The sequence below is a fragment of the Agelaius phoeniceus genome, chromosome 3 (genome assembly GCF_051311805.1).
Source record: "Agelaius phoeniceus isolate bAgePho1 chromosome 3, bAgePho1.hap1, whole genome shotgun sequence".
Taxonomy (NCBI): Eukaryota; Metazoa; Chordata; class Aves; order Passeriformes; family Icteridae; genus Agelaius; species Agelaius phoeniceus.
The window spans coordinates 65,152,952-65,173,559 of record NC_135267.1 but is presented as its reverse complement, the minus strand read 5'-3'; the positions used below and the strand labels follow the sequence as shown (position 1 = coordinate 65,173,559).

Sequence of the window (20,608 nt, the reverse complement as noted above, 5' to 3'; positions counted from 1 at the left end):
CAACAGTAGAGTTAATATGGCAGATTGAGAACAGTACAAAAAATACTAGACGTAAATTGATATTTTAAAGGGCAAGGTATTTACAATATAATCTATATCCATTTAATCTAGTTGGGTTTAGTTCAGAATGGATTAAATACATTTATAAACCAATAATATGCAAGTTCTTTTCCTCATCTTTTTCACATATAGCCTTAGTAGAAAGTTGATAAATATGTGCTTTCTGTTAAAGCCATGACTGTAGTAATTGGGTATTCAACAAAACAATGTTAAATTTATTTCTGAGAGACCTACCGGACCTGACAGTAGAGGAAGGGCAGTTTCTACAGTACCTGTGAATGGCTGCAAAAAGATCCTCAGTAGTCCTTGGTCTTGCTGGTGTTGCCACTCCATCTGTCTCTTCCCCATAACTACTGCTTGGCAGGAATGAACTACTGGCTGTGTCTGATTCAAACACCTCCACTATGCAAAGAGAACGAACAACACAGTCAGTCTGTTGTGCGAACCCCCCGGGCACACAGTCCTGAAATCAGCTCTTGCTGCCTCCAAGGAGAAGCATCCGATGGACTGAGTGAGTGCAGCGCTGTCATCATTGTGATTTCAGATCAATGCTTGCTTAGGGAACTGCAGTGCATGAAATACATGCCTGTGCTTGCTCACGCCTAACAGGCGGAGAACAGTAACAAAAGAAAATTTGTAGCATTTCCACTAAAATGCAAAACCAGTATTAACAAATTAACTGCTTTTACAGCATGCTTTAATACTAGCGTGGTTAAATAAAGCATCATTTTCTTTCCATGTCTGCAACAATGAGAAGTCAGAAAGGAATTGTATGAAATGTCATACAATATTAATCAGATCCCTGCAACTTTCTTTTTTTGTTTTAGTTGTAACAATCACAAGAAGATCTGCCTTCTACAGAATGCCACCTCAATGCTAGGATCCCCACCTTCTTCAAAATAGCTACTGCTGCATCTGAATTAGTCAGAGAAAAGAGACTCACCACTTTCGTTCTCTTGAGATGGGTGCCCGTCAGTGTTACTGCCACTGTCTTGGCTGCTGCCTGAACTGCTTCCTTCATCAAAAGCAGACTGCTCCTCCTGCCTGGGTTCCTCTTGAACTGGTGATGCAGCAGGCTGTACCACAAAGGCATTCGCTCCCACTGTCTCAGAGAAGGTGAATCCAGCAGCTCCTCCCTCAGGAACCAGGCTGCCAGAGTCCATCTCGCTAGAACCGAGTCCATCTGTAAGACAATTTCTCGCCTCCTCAGAGTGTGCAAGCACAGCGTCTCTCTTAGTTGGGCTTCTGGCAGTATCACCCACTTCAGCTGCTTTCTCCACTGTAAGGTCTAACTGTGGAGGTGGAACCAAAAGGAACAGTTTGGGTTTCTTTGAAATAGGAGGTGGTTTCTTGCTTGGCAATACACCCTGAGTCTTGTCAGGAGATGCTGATGACCCCTGAAGTGACATGCCAGAAGGGAGGTCTTCACTCTGCACTGAGGACTCAGGTGTGTCATCAGTGGCTGACCCCAGAGCATCATCTTCAGAAGATTTCTTTGCACCTACTGCACTCACAGGCTTTTGATCACTGTCAAGTACAGGTGCGTTATCAGAGAGAATGAGATGAGAACCCCGAGACAGTGTTTGAACGGCATTTTTAAATGAGGTGCCTTGAGTTTTCACTTCCTCATTGCCTAAGCTGGTACTGAGTTTTAGTGAGAGAGATGGCTTTATCAAAGACTGTGATGATGAATTTACAGTACCCTTTTCCTGAGAGGTGGTTTCAGAAGCAGATTCAGTTGATGATTCACCTTCTGTTGATTTTTTCACAGACCTCAACTGCACCATTTGCAGTGCTTTGGTGGTTACTAATGGCATCACAGGTCTTGATGAATCTTGCCTGTTGAGTGGCTGTTTCACTGGACTGTAGCAAGAATCTTCCTGGTTGCGTTTCTTAAAAGAATACTGTGGGTATATTGCTGCACCTTTTGTTATTTTGGGATCAAGTGGTGGTGCTGGTGGTGGGACAGCCAAGGGGCAAGAAGGAGGAGGAGCAACAGGGGAAGAGAATGAACTGATGGAGGCTTCTTGAGGAAACCATGGGACAGTCTGGGCAAAGGTAGAACTTACACTGGCTTCTGGTGGAGGAGGGGGGAACGTGGGAGAGGTCGACAATGGTGACAGATCCATTACTTCTGCTGGAGGAGGAGGAGGAGGAGGAGAAAGTTCAGGGCAATGCTGAGATGTTGGAAGAAGAGGTGGTGGAGGAGGGGCACCAGAATCCACAGGAGGGCTCAGGGCAGGGTCCAGTTTCTTCACACTCACACTCCCTTCAGTAGATGTATTTGAAGAAAGAGAAGTGGACGACGAAGACATGGAGACTGAAGACAAAAGAGAGGACTTCCTTTCAGGCACTTTAGGCTTCAGCTTGGATTTCCCATTTCCTGACGATGCAGACTTTACAAGTACAGGCACTGGAGTAAGCGCAGTGGGTGTGTTGGACTGGCTGGAGTACCCACTCGATGGCGATGTGACTCGGTGGGATTTCTCCGGAGAAGCACTCTTTGGTTTGGCCAGTCCACTGGGCACTTGTGGCACAGAAGCCCTTGAGCCATCACTGAAGTGGCTGATGCTGTAATCGCTGAGAGCAGATGAAGTACTGGCAGAATGGGTCACGGGAGATTTCACCTGGTCATCTGCCACCGCAGCATAGTCACTGTAGTAACCCCACTGGTCAGCATACTCTGACTTTATGCTACTTGTTTCACTCTGGGAGGGAGTGACTGTGCAGATGGAGTAGAGGTTTGGAGCAGTGGTGGACATCATGCTGCTGCTCGCACTGACCGAGCTTTGGCTGCGTGAGCGCAACACCCAGGGATCCTCATAATCACTGCAGGGGCTCTGGGAAGGGGAGCTGCCATTTTTGCACTTGAGATTCAGCTGAAGAGAATGCTGGAGAGTGGCAATGAGGGTTTCATCGAGTATCTGTCCATTGGATTGGGCTTTTTTCTTAGGCATCCTTCTGAGTGAGTCTGTTCTGGATGGTGGCAAAGGTGGCTTCTTTGCCTTTTTCAGTGAGATGTTTCTTGCAAGGGATTTGTCACCTTGGCCTAAGTGGTCATCCTGAAATTTCTTCTCCTTTCCTTCAAAGACATTTATCACGCTGTCTCTGGGGTTCTCAAAACCATTACTACTGTTGCATGGCATGTCTGCCTTCAATCCAGAGTCCATATGCATGGAGCCATAATAGCCATCATGGTCCACAGAATACAGGGAAGTAGAATCCTCCCTGACTGACGTCCTCTCCAGGCTACTGCTGCTCAGGTTGCTACGGGGCGTGGCACAGCCTGGTGTCGTACAAACCACCTTGCGTGAAGGGGTCTCACTGCTCTCTGAAGACTTGTACAACCAATGCTCCGTGCTGCTCACTGCTGCCTGTGCTCGCTCCCCAGAATAGCTGGATTCGCTCCGACCATCGCTGTCCTGGGAAGGGCTTGCTAAAGCAGCAGTGTTCCTGCAGCTGTAGCTCATGCTCTGCGACCCAGCCTCTGCATTCCCAGGAGTGCTTAGAGAGACAGCAGAGTCACCAAGAGAAAGCATCATGACCGTGTTAGATGGGATGGTATCTGAAGTCTGCGAGTGACGTGTGGAGCTACTCTCACTCCAGTTACCACTTGAAGAATGGTGATCTTCTTTCCCACTTACTGCACTGCTGGCAGCAGGATTGTCTCTTGGATTTGGAAAGGCAGTGGAGCTGGACATTTTACTATCCAATGATCCAACACTCTGGGCAGCATGAATAAGGATAACTTCTGAGGAGGATGACAGTGTTGCATTGGGTATGATGCTTGTTGAGTAAGTGGCATGAGGAGAGACCACACATGCTGGGCTTGAGGACTTCTCGCTGTCACAGCTTCTCACCTCTTGGGACTTCGGCCTTGACGGGGTCCCCATCGTGGGATTACTCCTCAGATGCACAACACTATCATCCACTTGCAATTTACTTATCTGGTGGGGTAAAGTGCCAGCAATGTCTTCTGTCTGTCTTGACATCATGCTCTGTGTCTCATCTAGGGACTGCAGAGACACCCTCGCACCAACCCGAGGCAAGCTGTGAAAACCTATGTCGTTATTTTGGCGAGAAGCAAATATAACTGCAGCAGAATCACTCATCACCGACATGTTTCCAGAGGAGCTGGAGAACTGGGACATCTGGGCTGCAATGCCTTGTCCTTTTTGTGCTCGTATTCTTCTCATTGAAGGGGGCACAACTTTAACTTCCTCCGTCTGGCAGCTGGTGTCCTTGGTTTCAGAGCGCTGCATGGCGGAGCGATAGCTGTCTAGTCTCCCTAGCGTGGAACAGTGATCTGGGACATACATGGAATGCCCTCGGAAATCACTTTGGCCAGTACCAACTGCTGGAGTCAAAAATAAAATAATTATTTCCTGAAGCGCAAATTCACATTTATCTTCTCACTCATTTAAAAAATACAGCAACCCAGCAAACTGCTCGATCCCCATGCTCCTGCAGGTTTATGCCTTCTGAAGAAGAATCTGCAACAATGGATTTTGCAGAGCCATCATCTGTTTTCTGCATTTCTCTTCCCTTTTTCCTTATTACCAGGAACCTTCTGCTTACAGAATCGCCTGTGTTCCTGCTGCACATTCGACACATGAAATCCTCTGTTTATGACATGGTAATAATTTCCATAGTAATCAGTTGTGTCAGAAACCAAGTAGTACTGTTTGACTTCCAGCAGGCAACGCAGCAGGAACAGACAAAAGCCTGAGAAACGTGAAGTGTGTTCCCATGCTAATGCCTCATGCAATAAAGAAAAGGGGAAGGAAATCTGGAGACTAATATGAATAAAAGGATCTACTTTTTACAAGCATTACACTTCAGAAAAAAATGTTTCAGGAGACACAGATAGCTCTCCAAGTCCTGCAATTTGTCTGAAAGAATGCTAACACATGGAAACATGCATTGTTTTACCACAAGTAATACATACACTGTAACAGCATTCATATAAGCATTATCCAACACTGCAAAGAAAACCATCAGGTAACATTTCTCCATACAACTACTTTCTATTTATCATAAAGGAAAAACAGTAAGAACTGGGGAAAAGAAACAGCTGGTATTGATGATTGTCTCATCCTCAGCACCATCAGGAAATAAAAAAATAACCACTTTTTCTAAAAGAAGGAATGATCACATATTGGCATAACTCCTCCCAACCCCCAACTTTGAAGACAATGGAAATCAGTTTTAGTTCAATATATAGTTATCACTGGGTCAACAGAAAGGATTTTAGGGCTCTTTTAAATTTACAATTTTATTGGTAGCTGCCTTTTAAAATCACAAAGCAGAGGACTGCTTTAAAATTAGTCTGTGTAAGGCTGTTGCTTTTGAATTCAGTTGCATTGCTGTATAAATAGCAAGAGAGAGGCAGGCATGCTGCTGGAGATGCTGGTAAGGATGCGTCACTGTGGGGGAGAACTGGTTATTTCAAGTCTCTGCCTTAGTGAGTCTCAGGAGCAATAAAGTAGCATGCCTGAAAGGAATGTTCTCCTTTCATATTTACTATATGAAACTGCATTGGGAGGATAGGTATTCTTATCATGCAGCTTTAAAAACACCACCCAAAGGACATTTAATCATCCTCATTCTTGGCAGGCAAAAGAGGCATTTAGGGTAAGGAAAAGAGGGCTCTGAAAAGGCTACGGTTAAAGCAGCACACACAAAAAAGATTGTTTACTTCTTTTCCTCAGGCATGTAAGTAGTCTTTCAGCAGCTTGAAGCCTAGTTAGCTTGCTTTGTGAAAATTCTCTTGCTCTCATAAAAATGCAGCCTCTTTCTGCTTCTGGTAGATGTTTGCTGCAAAGCTAGATACTCAGATGCTGGCAAATGTCTTGGATAATCTAATATGAGATATTGTCAGAACAGATGGACTACTGCAGCCAACCAAGAGAGAGATCTGCATATTCTGTATACAGTTATCGAACTGTACAGTAAGAAAAATAATCATCCTTTCCAGGTATATTTTTTTCTATGGAATCAGTACACCCCTTTGGTTAAGACAGAGAAAAGTATCAAAACAGATGTTACAAATGTTTCTGGAACCGTGACATAACCAATTCTAACTGTTGGTCAATTAAAAATATCTGGTAACAAAAATCTGCATGCCAAGACATGTAAATAACCAAAGAGATGGGTATTTTTCTTCTTCTGCCACAGTGAAACACACACACACACACACAAACACATACAGATGAGACAAGAGGATTGTGCTGGTGGAGAATTTGTCATGCTGTCAGCATGACAGCAAGTATCTAATACTGTCACACACTGACCTGTGGCTGAGAGCATGTGTATGTGGTATGTCTGTACTGTATTCACAGAGGAAGCTAAATGCACCCTCATTCACAAGTAGTATAATGCAGATGGGTGGTTTATGTCTGTTCAAAATGTTACTGCTAGAGAAGGTAAATGGCCAAGTGAATCAATGCTGGACTTGCTAACCCCACCTTCTCCTTCCAAAATAAGGAGAGTTAGATTCATTTATTGGGACATACTGTTCATGGCAAATACACAGTGATATCTGAAAAAGAAAATTAATGGCACTGAATAGAAAAGGCCATTGGATAAAGGAGGCCACTGATGGCTATACCAAAATGCCTGGTGCAGCATCTCCTGCCCCTTCCCTTGGGACACACCCCTGGGCACTGCTGGCTGCCCCAGCCAGAGCAGCACACTAACAAGAAGGCAGCATCCACAATCAGGTGCAGGATACTGCTGAGAACCAGTGCTTGCTCGGGTTTGTTACCAGAATAGATGTCAATTATGGTCCAGCCTAATATGCTCTGGGCAACTGCGTAAATTGACTCAACAGCAGCAAATGTTCCCAACCTTAATACTGCAGGGAAGCCCATCAGAGCAAGTCTTTGCACTGGTGTGAAGACTGGCCTCTTCTAGTTTGAATGATTCAGAGCCCAAATAAACACAGGACTATGGAGGGCAAGACAGCCCAGCTTCAGACATATAAACTACAGGGCAACATTCTTACATCGCTCTATGGGCTATGATCAGGGAAGGAATTTTTCATTCTTGTTACTATTACAGGAACATAACTTTGAGGTTTTAAATTTGGGTTTTTTTTAGAAAAGCAGCATATTCTGAAACTCTATCAGCTTTGGTTTTGGCTTTACATGTATGCACAATCTCATGCAAAGCTGTGAGGATTTAGTCTTTTTATAGTTCTGTTTTCTGAAGAGGGACAACAGAAATCTGCAGGGAAAATGGTTCAAAAAACCAACCAGAGGAACATTTAAGATTCAGGTATACTGGTAAAATGCTGAGGTGTTTATGATTTTGGTGGAATTCATAGGACGGTAGCAAGGAGTATTTTATTTGCAATTTACAAATGCACTGTAAAACCCTCACTCCCAGAGTAATACTGGAAAGTAATGATTTTCAAACCCCCTTAAAATCTTTGTTGGTACTACAGCTAGAAGACAATCCCACTCTAAGGGACAGCTTAAGCCTTTGACTAAGTACACTGATAATGCTAGGTCTGTCAGAAAATACCTACTTAAATAAATAGCAGTCAGAAGATAGAAGATATCTCCAACACCAAGATCCTTGAACAGAATGAGATCTTTTAAAGAATACCATCCATAAGTCCTTCTAGTTGCAGGGACAATGTGTGAGCAGACAGTAGCAAAAAATGCTGCAGAACCAGACATCAGGTTACAGATGCTGAACATTATGAAGTCAGAAGTAGCTGCAAACTGGGTGCATGATAGATGTGGCTGAAAGTAACAATTATCCTGTCTGCCTTTTGCATTATCCTGCATCCAGCAGCACTGCAGTCAGTGCTATGTCCACCACAGGAGACCTGTATCTATGCTCTTTTCTTTTTCATTACCCTACTATGCTGCAAATCTCTCCTAATTAGGGCAAATGCTCTTCACTCATGTGCATGTTTAGTGCAGGCTCCAGCAGCTAGTAAAGAACACCCACTCTGTGGACTCTGGTAGTCACTGGTGTTGCTCATTAGAGAGGACAGGGATCGAGAATGACAAATTTGATGGGTAAGAAAGTGTGTCTGTATATAATCCCTGGGGCCTAGATACTAGCAGCCCTGCTGTGACTCCAGCTGATCTGGTGGCACCAGCAGCTTGTTGCAGAGAATCACATGAAAGGTCCTCTGCATTGAAATGAGCATGGGAAACTGAGGGTTTGTAAATATAAACAGCGTGTGTGTTGGTGTCACAAAGCAGATGCCTGTTTCAACGAGAACAAAGAAGTAGTCTCTGTTACCTTCTGACTAACCATTTCTAATGTAAGCACTCCCCTCTTATGCCACAGGCACATTCCTAAGGTGTGTTGCTCTCACTGCCTCCTCATGCCCCACCTAGCAATCCTCCTGCAAACCTGGTAAACTGGCTAAGTCACTGTGCAGGCACCACAGTTTAGTGCTACAAAAAACCCCCAGAGATTCTTATTTTGTTCTACTCCAGCAATTAGAAACTGAGTGATTTTAACAGACACTCAACAAGAAACAGACAAGTACACTGGGCTTATGGCAATTTTAAGGAATTTTCACTGTGCTCCATGAAGCATCTGTAATCTCTCAGAGGGGAAGAAAAATATTGCAGTGAATCCTGTGAAACTTTTCAGTACTGCCAGCTAAAAAAAATCCTGAATATTTGCACATATCACTGCCACCCTGAGGGCAAGAATTCTGATGTAAATATTAGGAATTCAAGTTTTCTTGATTCTGATTGTTTCTCTAACCAAACAGTCTCTGGTGAAATTTATATTCTTGGCATCTGTGTTTTTCATCCTCAGTATCAAAAAGCAGATTATACCTGCTTTCTAACATCTGATATATAGATGGACAGTGCTGGAAACGTACAATCGTGAGAAACTACAGGTAGAAACCCAGCGTTAGTCAAAACTGTATATATAACAATAACTTTGAAACAGAGATATTCTCTCCAAAGACTGCTAAAGTTCCAAACAGAAGCAGGTGCAGTATTACTTGACCGGAACAGCTGGGTATTTGTGTGGTATTTCTGTAGGACCAATGGGTATATCTGGGACTTTTCTTACCAATGGGACCTGTAACTTGAGTGACTGCTAGCCCTGGAGGGAACTAACTGGAGAAGACTATCAATTAAGAGGCGTTTTTAATAGAACAGCTGAGTTTCCAAAGATCTGAAGGACTCATTTGCCCCCATATTGCTGAGATGGAATTGCTTCTTCTCAGGCATGTCAACAGAGAGCTTCAACAGTCCCAAATGACACCTGAGACACCAACTGGTACCGCCAGGGGTCTGAGCTGCACAGCAAGAAAGAAATGAAGGACTGACAGTTGAGGTGTCAGTCATTTCCATCCCAATGACTGACATGACATCCTATAGGTGAAAGGGAGCTACTGAAAAAGTGAGGTAGGAAAATAAGCTGAAAAAACTGTGTGAGGTCATTCTGACTCTTTGAACCTTTAGGTCAAGAAGGGGGAAAAAAAAGTACATGGGGCAAGAAAATCACAGAACCAAAAAGACTATGAATTGCATCTGTAAGATGCAAAAAAATGATTGGATCTGTAAGATGGAAAAAAAGGATTTAAATAATCCAAAGGAAGTACACACAAAGCATAAAATTAGAAGACATTTTTGGGAACCAAGAGGACAGAAACTTTTGGTTTTGGGAATAAAAAAAACCCATCAAAATGCCTGTCAGAAGAAGGAGGAATAAAAAGGTGGAAAAGGTAAAGATATTTTCCTGTCCCCTGTTTTGGTTAGGTATGTTTATTAGGAACTGTGGTGGAACTGATAGTCAGGTCTGAGACCTACTCCTCCTGCAAGACAGGGAAGGAGTCTGGGACACCAGAAGCTGCCCACTGGTGTCTGGGACTGCACTGGTGCAGAGCTCTGGAGAAACACTCACAACCAGGTAACTTAGAACTTCCACAAAAGAAAGTTAGTGTGAGCCAGACCCTAGAGCACTGACACAAAGAAGGGACCATGGAAAGGTGGAGAGAATTTTGCTGCCTTCACTTCCTCTGGAGAGCTGGAATGCATGAAGGCAGCTGATGATAACTAAGATCCAATAAATGAGCAAAGCCAGTGACAGGTTCTTCCAGAGAGGCGCTCATCTCTACTAAACTTCTGTTTGGGAATCATCTTGTCTGAGGGGGGAATACAGGTTTGCATATAAGGTACCATCTGAAGAAGACATCTAGAGACACTGGATAATGGCAACAGAGCAGAGAAACCAAGAGCACTTGAAGTAAAACGTCTCAAAGTTTATCGCTCTTTCTGCCGTTTTGACCCAACACTGACTCCATTAAATATGCATGTAATATTTATGTTCTGTAAGACAAGGAAGGTAATTCAGAAGTATGCAGAACTAATTCTTTTTCATTGCTGTGTTTGGCAGAGAGAAGAATGCTTTGCCTTCTCCTGTTACTTTGGTGTCACTCTGCTAAATAGTATTGAAAGGGTGCTGCAGTTAAAAAGCAACTTCAAAAAGGAACTGCCATCTCTAAACTGGTAGACACTTCACATTCTTACTGTGTTTCAGAATCCCATCTATCACACTGCATTTTATTTATGCAGAATTCTTAATGCAGAATTTTCCAGTCTACACAGAGAGACTGGTTCATTACTGGAAGACACCTGTGAAAACACAACAGCATTTCAATGCTAAAAAGCAGGAATGTTTAAAGATACTTTGAGCCCACGGGTGAAGTTAATGTTTCCTTTCAGTATTGTCTGGCTAAGTTCTATGAGGGCACCACATCCAGTGAGCTCAGGCCAGCAGCCAGTGCAGGCTTTCTCTTCTGCCTGGTCTCCTGTTCCAAAGGACCCAAAGCAGCCAAGGGAGAACCCCAGCAGCTTGGCCTCACAAAAGTTCTTCCAGGCTCTCTCACAAGAAATGAAAATAGTCCGAGCCTGGTTGAAGCTTTGAGGCTCTCTCAAGTTTCTGCTTCCTTCTGAAGCATAAACAAGAAGTTACAAGAATCTGCTGTATATGTTGGTTATTTAGCCTGCACGCAGCAACTCTGGTGTACCAAGGGATTTTAATCTTTGTACAAATATTATAGCCATTCACAGCAATGCTTTAGGGAAGAAACAAAGAGATTTATTCAGCTGAAACCACAGGGAGAATGTCAATAGGCATAATGCAATTGCTTGATTTGGAGTTTAGTCCGGATACTTGTTCTGATCCAATGAACTGTGGAATGTCTTAAAACAACTCCTTGTTTGTTTTGGGACAGCGTAAGAGAAATAGGGAATGGACTGCTACAGAAATATTTGGAGAGTGACAGGGGAGAAAAAGCAGAAAGAAAGTGCACTGAACAGGGATGGGGAGACGTACAGCTATTCCCAGCTTTGCCAGCAGCCTCGTGGCTGACTGGCTAGGTCACTTCACTGCAGCATGTCTGGTTTCCCCAGGTATGAGATGAAGACACTATCACTCTTTTCTAGTGCACCTTCTGTCTTGTGATGGAAACCAACACACTAAGAGGATGGATACTGCTGTCGCAGAGTACTCCTGGCATAAAATTTGCTCCCTGGAAGAGATACAACCACCATGGAAGTAACATGGAGCTCCTCAGACAACTTATGCCCTCAGGCAGATGGCTGAAGCCCTATGTGCCTGCAGGTTAGGGGTACGGGAACCATCCAGAGAGAGCTACTACAGCGGGATACTGCCAGTCCACCATTTAAAATAGAAGCCAAGGAAAACCTTCAAGCAATGCAACATGAAATGTGCTCAGCACAGACATGAAAGATGAAAATCAAGGTAAAAACTTGTCACCCTTAGCGAACAGATTGGCAAGTCATAAACTTCTTTAAAGGTATTAATTGAAGAATTCTTTATAGGATAGATGCCAACAGCATTCTCAGTTTACTCCACCAAATACAACTACAGTTGATGTTTTCAAGCATGAAGCATCTTTTTGAAGTGGTCACAATGTAACCTTAACATTTTGGAAATGCTTTCTTGAGGCAGTGGATTCCCATGGCAGGGCAGTGTTTCACTACAGATGCTGAAGGAGCACAGTTCTACTCACAAACTTCTCTGCATGTAATTGTCTATTTCTTCCCTTTCTCTGTGCCTGACCCTCTAGCTCATTTCAAACCCATCCAAACAAGCCACAGATTTTTGCTTCTGTTTCTGAAAAACCCAGAAAAATAACCAAGAACTGAAAACATAATTAAAAAAGAAATAGCTGCAACATGCAAGGTAGTAAAACTTACTGAAATCATCAATACATGAGATGATTTCACATGTAAAGCACCAAAATGAAGTTCTGCCAGACTATTTTAAAACATATTCTTCCTCTACAGAGAGAAAAAAAAAAAGGAGGAGGGGGAGAATATTTTTATCTGTGAAGTTATAATCTGGGAAAAGCTAAAATAATTTTTAAAAAATAGCACAATTTAAATCAAAGAATTCTGCAAAAAGTGTCTGAAAGATCTGCCAAAATTCAGATTGCTTGATCAGCTTTGAATTCACATCTACTACCAAGTGGGAAGAAGATAGGTCACATTTACCCCACCTCAGGCAGTCCTCCTTCTTAATAAATGCAACTTACCTGGGCTTATTAGCTTTTCCATATATTCTAAAGGAAGTTCCCTTTCCTTTAGAATATGTGGAATAGCTAATAAACCCAGGTAAGTTACTCCAATCATGTAACACTGATACTTAAGGGGTTGCCAACACTAAACTGGAAAATAGGTTTTCCACTCTAGATGCAATCCTCGGCAGGTTCAGGAAGGCATCCATAAATTGATTTACTCCACTAATTACTCACAAGCCAAAACGTCCGCCCACTTCAGTTTTGCTTTGGTGAACATCCTGGAGAAGATGACCAAATGTGAAGGAAAGCATTAAAGTCCAGACACCTTACATCCCTGCAGGTTTTCATTGTACCAGTACACCATTTTCCAAACACCTTGTTCCCTTTAACAGATGGAAGTGAACAGATTAAAGGTCCCAGCTTCCCAATGCAGGAGGTGGCAAGGAGGCACACACATATTTGGAACTGAAATAGGCTATCAGACTGTATTTGGTTTCATGAGCACTGGTGATATTATTAGTTGAGTAATGATAAGCAGTGACAATGAACAGTGGATGGAATACAGTTCTGATGAGCCATACCTAGCTCCTTTTGTATGTTGTCAGGGATTCCTGTAATAGTCTTTCTCCTTTTGACTTTCTTCGGCCGTCTTACCACCGTGTCTGTGTAAATTAGAGACCGCCGAATGCTGGCCTGGCGGTCGAAATTCTCCCCTAATACATGGTAGAACAAGCAAAGCAACATTACTTCCAAGCACACTGACATCATGCACTTTCTTCCACTAGTTTTGTTGTAGAAATGGAAAAAAAGGCATTAATCAATGGTGTTAGCTTGGTCCTACAATGAAGGTTTACACTGAAGAAAGATACAGCACACTGTCACAGTAAGGCTTTAGACAAAACTATCCATTACACAATACTGCATGTTTTAAAAGGAATTTTGAATTCCTGAGCCAAACACAAATTTGGTGAGAGCAGCTTTAATTCCAAAAGCAAAGAGAATCCTTGCTTTTATTCGGCCCTTCATAGCTTTTTCTGTGGTTTTTTATTAATTTATTTTTAAGTAATGAGCTGCAGAAAAAGCAAATCTGCTCATGAAAATGAAAGATCACAATGGTTTATGCAGGAACAGACATTGCCATTGGCAACAGCTATTACGATGCCTTTGCACAGCTCCATCATTAATTCGCATGAGGCCCTTTTTTTCATTCCAATTCCTCTGAACCTGTCAAGTGTACTGCATTTCTGGTGTTGATCTTTTAGCACGAATACAAATAAGAACTACGGAGCACACAGAGATCAAACTGATCTTGTGGACTCATAAATATTTCAGGGCGAAAGCTGCTTAAAATTGAAACTTTACAGATGATTGTAAAAATATACAATGCCGAGAGCTAAAAAAAAGTGTAAGTGCACTTTGCCAGACAAAGCCTTATGATGACCATGTGCTGTATCATAATGGGACCCAGAAGCACCACTATCATAAAGAAGCTTTTCTTTAGGAATTCACTTTTGTTTAGAGGTTTATAATTTGGCCATTTCACTAGCAGTAAGATAAAGATTGCACTATAGATCTCAAGTTAATTCTCTGCCACTTCTAAAACTTTAACAGCTACCCCCTGTGGCTCATATATAAGTTCCCTTTTTACAAGTTTAAGCATTTTAAAGCACTGCTCAATGTCCTTTAGATGATCCATTTAAAACTTAAAGGTGGGAAAACCTTGATATACATTGCACATGTTTTTTTCTATTTTATACTTTTTTTGAAAATTGATGACCAAATTATTTACCTCTAAAAAGTGATTAATGCACAGTAACTAATACATCATAAAAATTACCCCTGGCTGACTGCACATCAGTACGATGTGTGTCGTGCAAGTAGCATAGAAAACCTCATGATCTCTATAACAGTTAAAGACACAGTCATGTATTCAAGTACAGCATGTGGACTTGTGAAAATGCAAGGAAAAAAATGCAGCATTTTCATTTACCATGTTGTAAATATAAAGACTCTGACTCTGTTTGACCGGAGCCTTGACCACGGGCCGCACTTTTGCCGAGTGGAATCCTTGCAGTTACAAAATGCCAGTTTCATTCAACTTTTGGATTGACTGAAGTCAGATTAAGGGAGGAGGCGAAGCCCATGGGAACTATAAAATTGAGAGCTATGGATCCCACTGGCTTAGAAGTCCTGAAATATTGAGACAGACTATTCACTGTCTTGGGCAGCACCACTATTAGGATGTTAGGACCCATATGGGCGAAAGTCAGGACATTAGGTTATCCTGTCCTGCAGGATGATAAACATAATTCTAAACACGTTATATAAATCCAACAGATTTGAAGGAGAAAGTTTTGCATCTCTGAATGTGTCTTTGTCAACTCAAAGGCTGACAATCATGCCTGAGATGGTGCGTTACAAGAAAATTTTAATGTAGCTTTGAATGAAGCCTTGGAATAAAACATAAGTGGTAAGCAGAGGGTGCAAACAATGAGAGAGTCTTTTACATGAAGGCTCAGACAGCACAAACAGGATGGTCATGAAGAAATATTACTGTGTCAAATGATCCACAGTAACTTGTTCCAAATGAGCTACCTAAAAGCTAACTCAACCAATCCATCTTTAATGGCTTTTGATACACAAAGGCCATGATACAAATCTGTAGAATTTCAAAATAGCAACTTCAGTGAAATCCAACAAGCAAAATCAGAATGTCTCAGTCTTTTTTTTCTTTCTTCACTGCCATCTTTTTCATTTTAGAAAATATCGATATCAACAGTAAATTTATTTTACAGATTTAAGAATATTTTTCTCCTTCTCTTACAGGTTTGTAATAAATCATATAGGTATTCCTTAAATACTTTATTCAGTTGTCTCTCATGCAGTATACTCAGTTTCCCAGTTTCCTTGGATACACAGAAAATATTTAAGTGTGCACTTAAATCTCACTGAAGTCAGTCAAGCTGGACTCAACCAAATGCTTAAATATTTTGCAGGATCCAGCCTGGCACTGATCACCTCCACCATTACCAGACTCCTCCATCTGGAAAGAAAGTTAGTTCCAGAAAGCCCATGAGAACAGACACCATTATATATACATATATATCTTTTAACCCACAAGATATGTATATGTAAAGACTGGCCACCACGGAAAAATTCAGTCCAACCCCTTCCAGAATAAAGCTCAGCCCAGGCACTCCGAGACTGAAACTGCTTCCAAATCTGGATGTCTAGTCAGCAGCTTGTAAGCCTAATGCAATGCCCCTGCACCTTCAGGCTATCCAACAGATTTTTATGACTACTGTATTAGTTGCAATCTGTTCACCAAAGAGCCCTGAAAGCTGAACTCATGGAGCATTTATTGCACAGCCACGTGAGAGGCCTTTGTAGCAGAATCACCACTAATGCACTGCTGAAAACGTTATCAATTGTCAGCAGCCTCTTCAGAGGTTAACCTTTTATTTCATGCCAGGAGTAATAAAACGGAAGTTTTTTTTGACCTCTCTTCTGGGAGAATTAGAAAAAGAGTGTGTGAAGGAAAAAGCCAAATCAAAGCAAAAATCCTCAGTGGTTTGTTCTGTGTTATGTTGAACAATCGGCACCGGATTTCTTGTCAGTTTTTTCCTGCCTCGTGCAGTAACATAAGGAACTTCACAAAACAAAATTACTTGGTGAGTGGGAGAGAAGAGGAGGGGAGCAGATTGTGACTTTTTAAAAGGAACAAGGACAGCAGCTTTTTCTGTATGTTGTGTGTGGCTCACAAGCTTGCCTTGTTTCACAGTAGCAATACAATTATTTCAAGGGAAGGGGAATGGTGGATCCTGGAGACCAGATCACATGATGTAAAAGCAGTCTTCCTTTAATGCCCTCCCTTTTCTATCTCTTCCAACTACCATGTTTAAAAGGGAGTAAGTGCTCAATCACACACTCCAGAAAAGTGAGATATAATATGCATGTGCACCATTTCTATCACAAAAGTTGAGAATTGCTGAGTTTCCCGAGTCCTGGCTAAACAATCCAGTGGACACAAGCTTTGCTACACCAATCAAATTATGCAGGTTGAAGTCACAAGCATAATTTATCCAAACAAGGTAATGGTCCACATGATGCTGAATTAATTCTATGAGTTATTTGATCCCTTTACCTCATTTTTCTTCTCATCTGTTGACTTCTCCCATATCTTCTGCAGTACGCAGGGTCATTAAATCAAACAACAGATTACTGTTTCTCTAAGTAAACTGTGTTCCTGCTGTCACAGTATCTAAGCCCTACTCAAGCTTATTGATTATGTCCGATTATCTGCTGTTCCCGTAACTTGCCTTCTGCATCTGTACCCTAAATTCCCTAGATAATACCAACTGGCAAAGTGACATTTCAGGATTGCATGTATTTTCCTTTTATTAGTTTTCCAGAGGTGGGGTATTCATAATTTCATGTTATCTTCATCTGTTTACTTCAAATACTTTCTACTATCTAAGGAATAATTTGTTATTGATTTCTCAGAGTTTGCTGATGTTTGCTACAGCTGTCCTGTTCCTATACTACTAGATTATTTAAATACTATTAAATAATACTAATTAAAATGCTAGTTTATAAAAATACAGGTGAAAAAAAAGCATTGGTAGAAGGGAAAGAGAACCTAATTTACTTTCAAAACAGAACCAAACATTGCAAGCTATTGATTGTCAGAGTAAGCATGGAGTCAGAGCACGCCATATGGCATTTGAAATAAATTGGATATTGAATATCATCCTGGCTTTGGCAGGCAAGCAGTCAGTTATTTGAATTAACTAATAAGAGACAATCTTGATACTGTGCAGAAAAAAAGGGGTTATTAAACTGAAGTGATAATTCCATCTTTGACAGAAATTTTGTTTTACATACAATGAAGTATCTATTCAGCATTAGGCTTTAGGGTAATTTAACTTCCACAGAGTGAGAGTTCTGCAACTTAAAATCAAAGAGCATTTTCAAAATGAAGAGTTAATACACAGTTCATAACAAGAAGATGTGGACTATGGTTATGAAGGTATGTAACACCTTCATTAACTTAATAAATGTCTTACATAGAGTATTACTCAAAGGTGCTACCATCATTAATGTTTGCTGTTCTAACCCTACTCTCCCTTGACACCTAAAACTTTTGTTGCTGATAAAAATTAGATCCTAGAGCTTTTTTTCTTGATTTTTGTAACATTTAGTCTTTGGAACACAGAAGTTCCTGAATACCTCCTTAAATAAAATTCCTAGAAGAAAATCTTACAATATCATCAACACTGGATGAACATGATTTTCAAATACATATCCTCAGTGCAGTCCACAGCAAAACACTGCTATTTATCAGCCAAATTCTTGCACTTCGTGAATATCTAATGCTGTTTCGAGCCCATATATTTTAACTATCTCCATTATTGACAATTTCAAGGGATTTTGATATTTTCTAGTTAAGTTCAGATTTAGACTATTAAATGCAAAATGGGTTTCATAGAAAGGTGTGGTAAGTAATTTAAAATTCATGCATTGAATAAATGAGTGTTGAAAGACTAGCCAACTGTACGGATCCCCTTTCATCTCTGCCCTCCCTCATCAGTGTAATGCAATTACTGAAATTAAAAGCCTACCAGTCACATTAATAGGAACCACATCTGTTTGGACGGCTTGTGCTTGTTGTCGCATTTTCTCTTCTGGCGTTGGCAGTGGGAGAGACTTAGTCCAGTTGGTTTGGGTGTTGATATCTGACAACTCATTTGTAGCTGGACTTTTAGGCCTTTTGATGGTAATAAGCTTTTCTTCTTCAGGGGGAGAGACAGGACACTACAAACAGAAATATATACAACACTGTGAGTTTACTACTAAAAAAAATAGGTAGGACTGTGGTATTACTAAGGTGTTGCTGCTGCAGTGAGCACTGATTGCTTGTGGAGCAAAACACACCCTCACAAATATCACACTTTGACCTACATAAAGAGAAGTTTTAAACATACACAAAAAATGCACAATAAAACATCTAGTTTGCATTTTTTTCAAGACATTTGATTAGTCTAAGGAATATATACCAATGAAGGAGAAAGGCGTGGTGTTGCACATAGCAAAGCACAGTAACTAATTACACCTTACACACTGACACTGCAGTGATTAACCCTTCTCTCCCTGCACCAAGGTTTGCCTTCCCTTCCCCTCTCACTTCCCCATGCCCTATTAGAAGACGAGATTTGAGCACTGCTTTGTTCCAGCTGCACTAGGTTGTATGAATGTGTAAGGTCTCAGCAAGAATCGGGTTACTAAAAGACAGATTTTAGCAGAGCTCAGTCAAAGAACCAATCAGCACACTCCACAGAATCATCACCCATGGATCAGTGAGGTAAGCAAGTAATTTTGCTTTGATCTTGGAGAAACTCATGCCACAGTTCAAGGGGTTACTCATTTTTCAGGGGTAAAGCACTTAATATTATTAGTAGCCACAGAGCAATAATTTTAAAAGTCAGTTCTTCTCAAAGTGGCAGTTTGAGCTGCACTCAATTCCATGAAGTGTTTTATTTAAGGAAAAAAAAAAGGAAACAAACCACAAAACCCAACCAATAAAACAAAAATCTTTCTGCATGAGAAAAACAGGTTGCAGCAGCTTGTGCAAATCCCTCCACCAAAGTTGTAAGCCAAAAAAACCATTTCCTTTTGGGTAGCAAATCTGTTTTCATTACTGGGTCTTTGCCTGCATGACAATAATGGCAGAGAAAGCCATGGAGCAGCTTTTTACTGACTGGACAGTACTTGTCCATCACTGGGGCTTCTAGCAGGTGGTCACAAACCCAAGTGAACCTGAGAGAAGCAGCAAGGCACTTCAGGGAATCCCAGAAACAGGATAGGAAGGAAAACCTGCAGGAAAACCACCCACAGTCTCCTTCTGCCCCCAGACAAAATAAAAAAGAGAACATGGAAGAAGAGGAGTTGCACAGCATTTGCAGCATTAGCAGAGATTTCTCTGCAACCTGCAACTCCCCTGCTTCAGAGGAGTTTGCTTTGGGACCTTCCTCCCTACCACCAGACCAGAATTACCCCCCTCTTTTCTCTATTACTCTCTCCCTTTGGAAAGTCAACTACTACTCAGAACGGGGTTGTCAGTAGTGGGCCACTGCCTCTTCCCCCCTCACTGCTGCACAGGCATGGAAGGAAACATCACAGCTATTTATAACAGATGGATTTTTTATTCTTGTGGGTGTTCAGAATAAGTGATCTGTTTTCTCTTGTACCTGAATGCTATACAAAAGACATGCTCAAATGCTGAGAGCTGCACTGAATAAATGCTGCAACCTCTGTTTATCATTTCTGATTTTAATTTTCTTCCTGTTACTATGAGGAGTTCCCACTGTTTATAAATAAATAACCATTTATTTATTCTGTTATGCTTTGACTCTATATTCTTTAGGACAGAGTCCAACACTTTATTAAATAGAAAATAAAAATAAAAGCCACTTCCAGGCAAAAAGTAAGAGAAAAGTAGAAACTGTTCAAGCAACACTAAAAAAACATTTCAGGCAATGAAACCATTACTAATATTATACTGTGGTTTGGAACCACACTTCAAAACATGGGAGCTTTTCTTCAAGGAAATAATCAATTTCTGACATCCCTGAATTTTCTTCCTACAGAGGCTGTGGAAGGGATAGATACTGCTCTGTAGGTAAGGGCTCACTCAGCCCTGTGAAAGCCCTGGCAGTTCTATCAATACAACCTTCTTGGAGGACACCAGAACTTTTTCAGGCCTCTGCTGTTTCTAAAAGGCTCTAAACCCAAGTAATAATATGATGTGCTCATCTTTTTTCGAGAGTGTGTCCATACACTGTTTACATATATATACAGTGTGGGCACATATATATGTACTTACAAACACAAGGATTTTCCCACCTCAAATTACCCAAATTCATAAACACCTTCATTAACTTAATAAATTTGGGACAGGCATGCCAATGAAGAAGGGAAAGCTGCCTCCAGGCCATGCTTCCCCCAGTTAGG

At 41.4% G+C, this 20,608-nt stretch overlaps 1 protein-coding gene across 10 annotated transcripts in view; it reads right to left on the bottom strand.

Annotated features, from left to right (window-relative positions):
* NHSL1 (NHS like 1) overlaps window positions 1-20,608 on the bottom strand; it is a 176,493-nt gene that overhangs the window by 5,803 nt on the left and 150,082 nt on the right. For 6 of the 10 annotated variants that reach the window (XM_077175479.1, XM_077175478.1, XM_077175481.1 and 3 more), the window contains exons 4-7: window positions 18,220-18,412; window positions 13,180-13,311; window positions 1,004-4,417; window positions 333-462 (exon numbers count right to left, since the gene is read on the bottom strand). In XM_077175479.1, the coding sequence (XP_077031594.1) occupies window positions 333-462; window positions 1,004-4,417; window positions 13,180-13,311; window positions 18,220-18,412 (3,869 nt within the window). The remainder of the gene's footprint in view (window positions 1-332; window positions 463-1,003; window positions 4,418-13,179; window positions 13,312-18,219; window positions 18,413-20,608) is intronic. The other 4 variants (XM_077175473.1, XM_077175476.1, XM_077175472.1 and 1 more) reach the window with 3 other exon arrangements.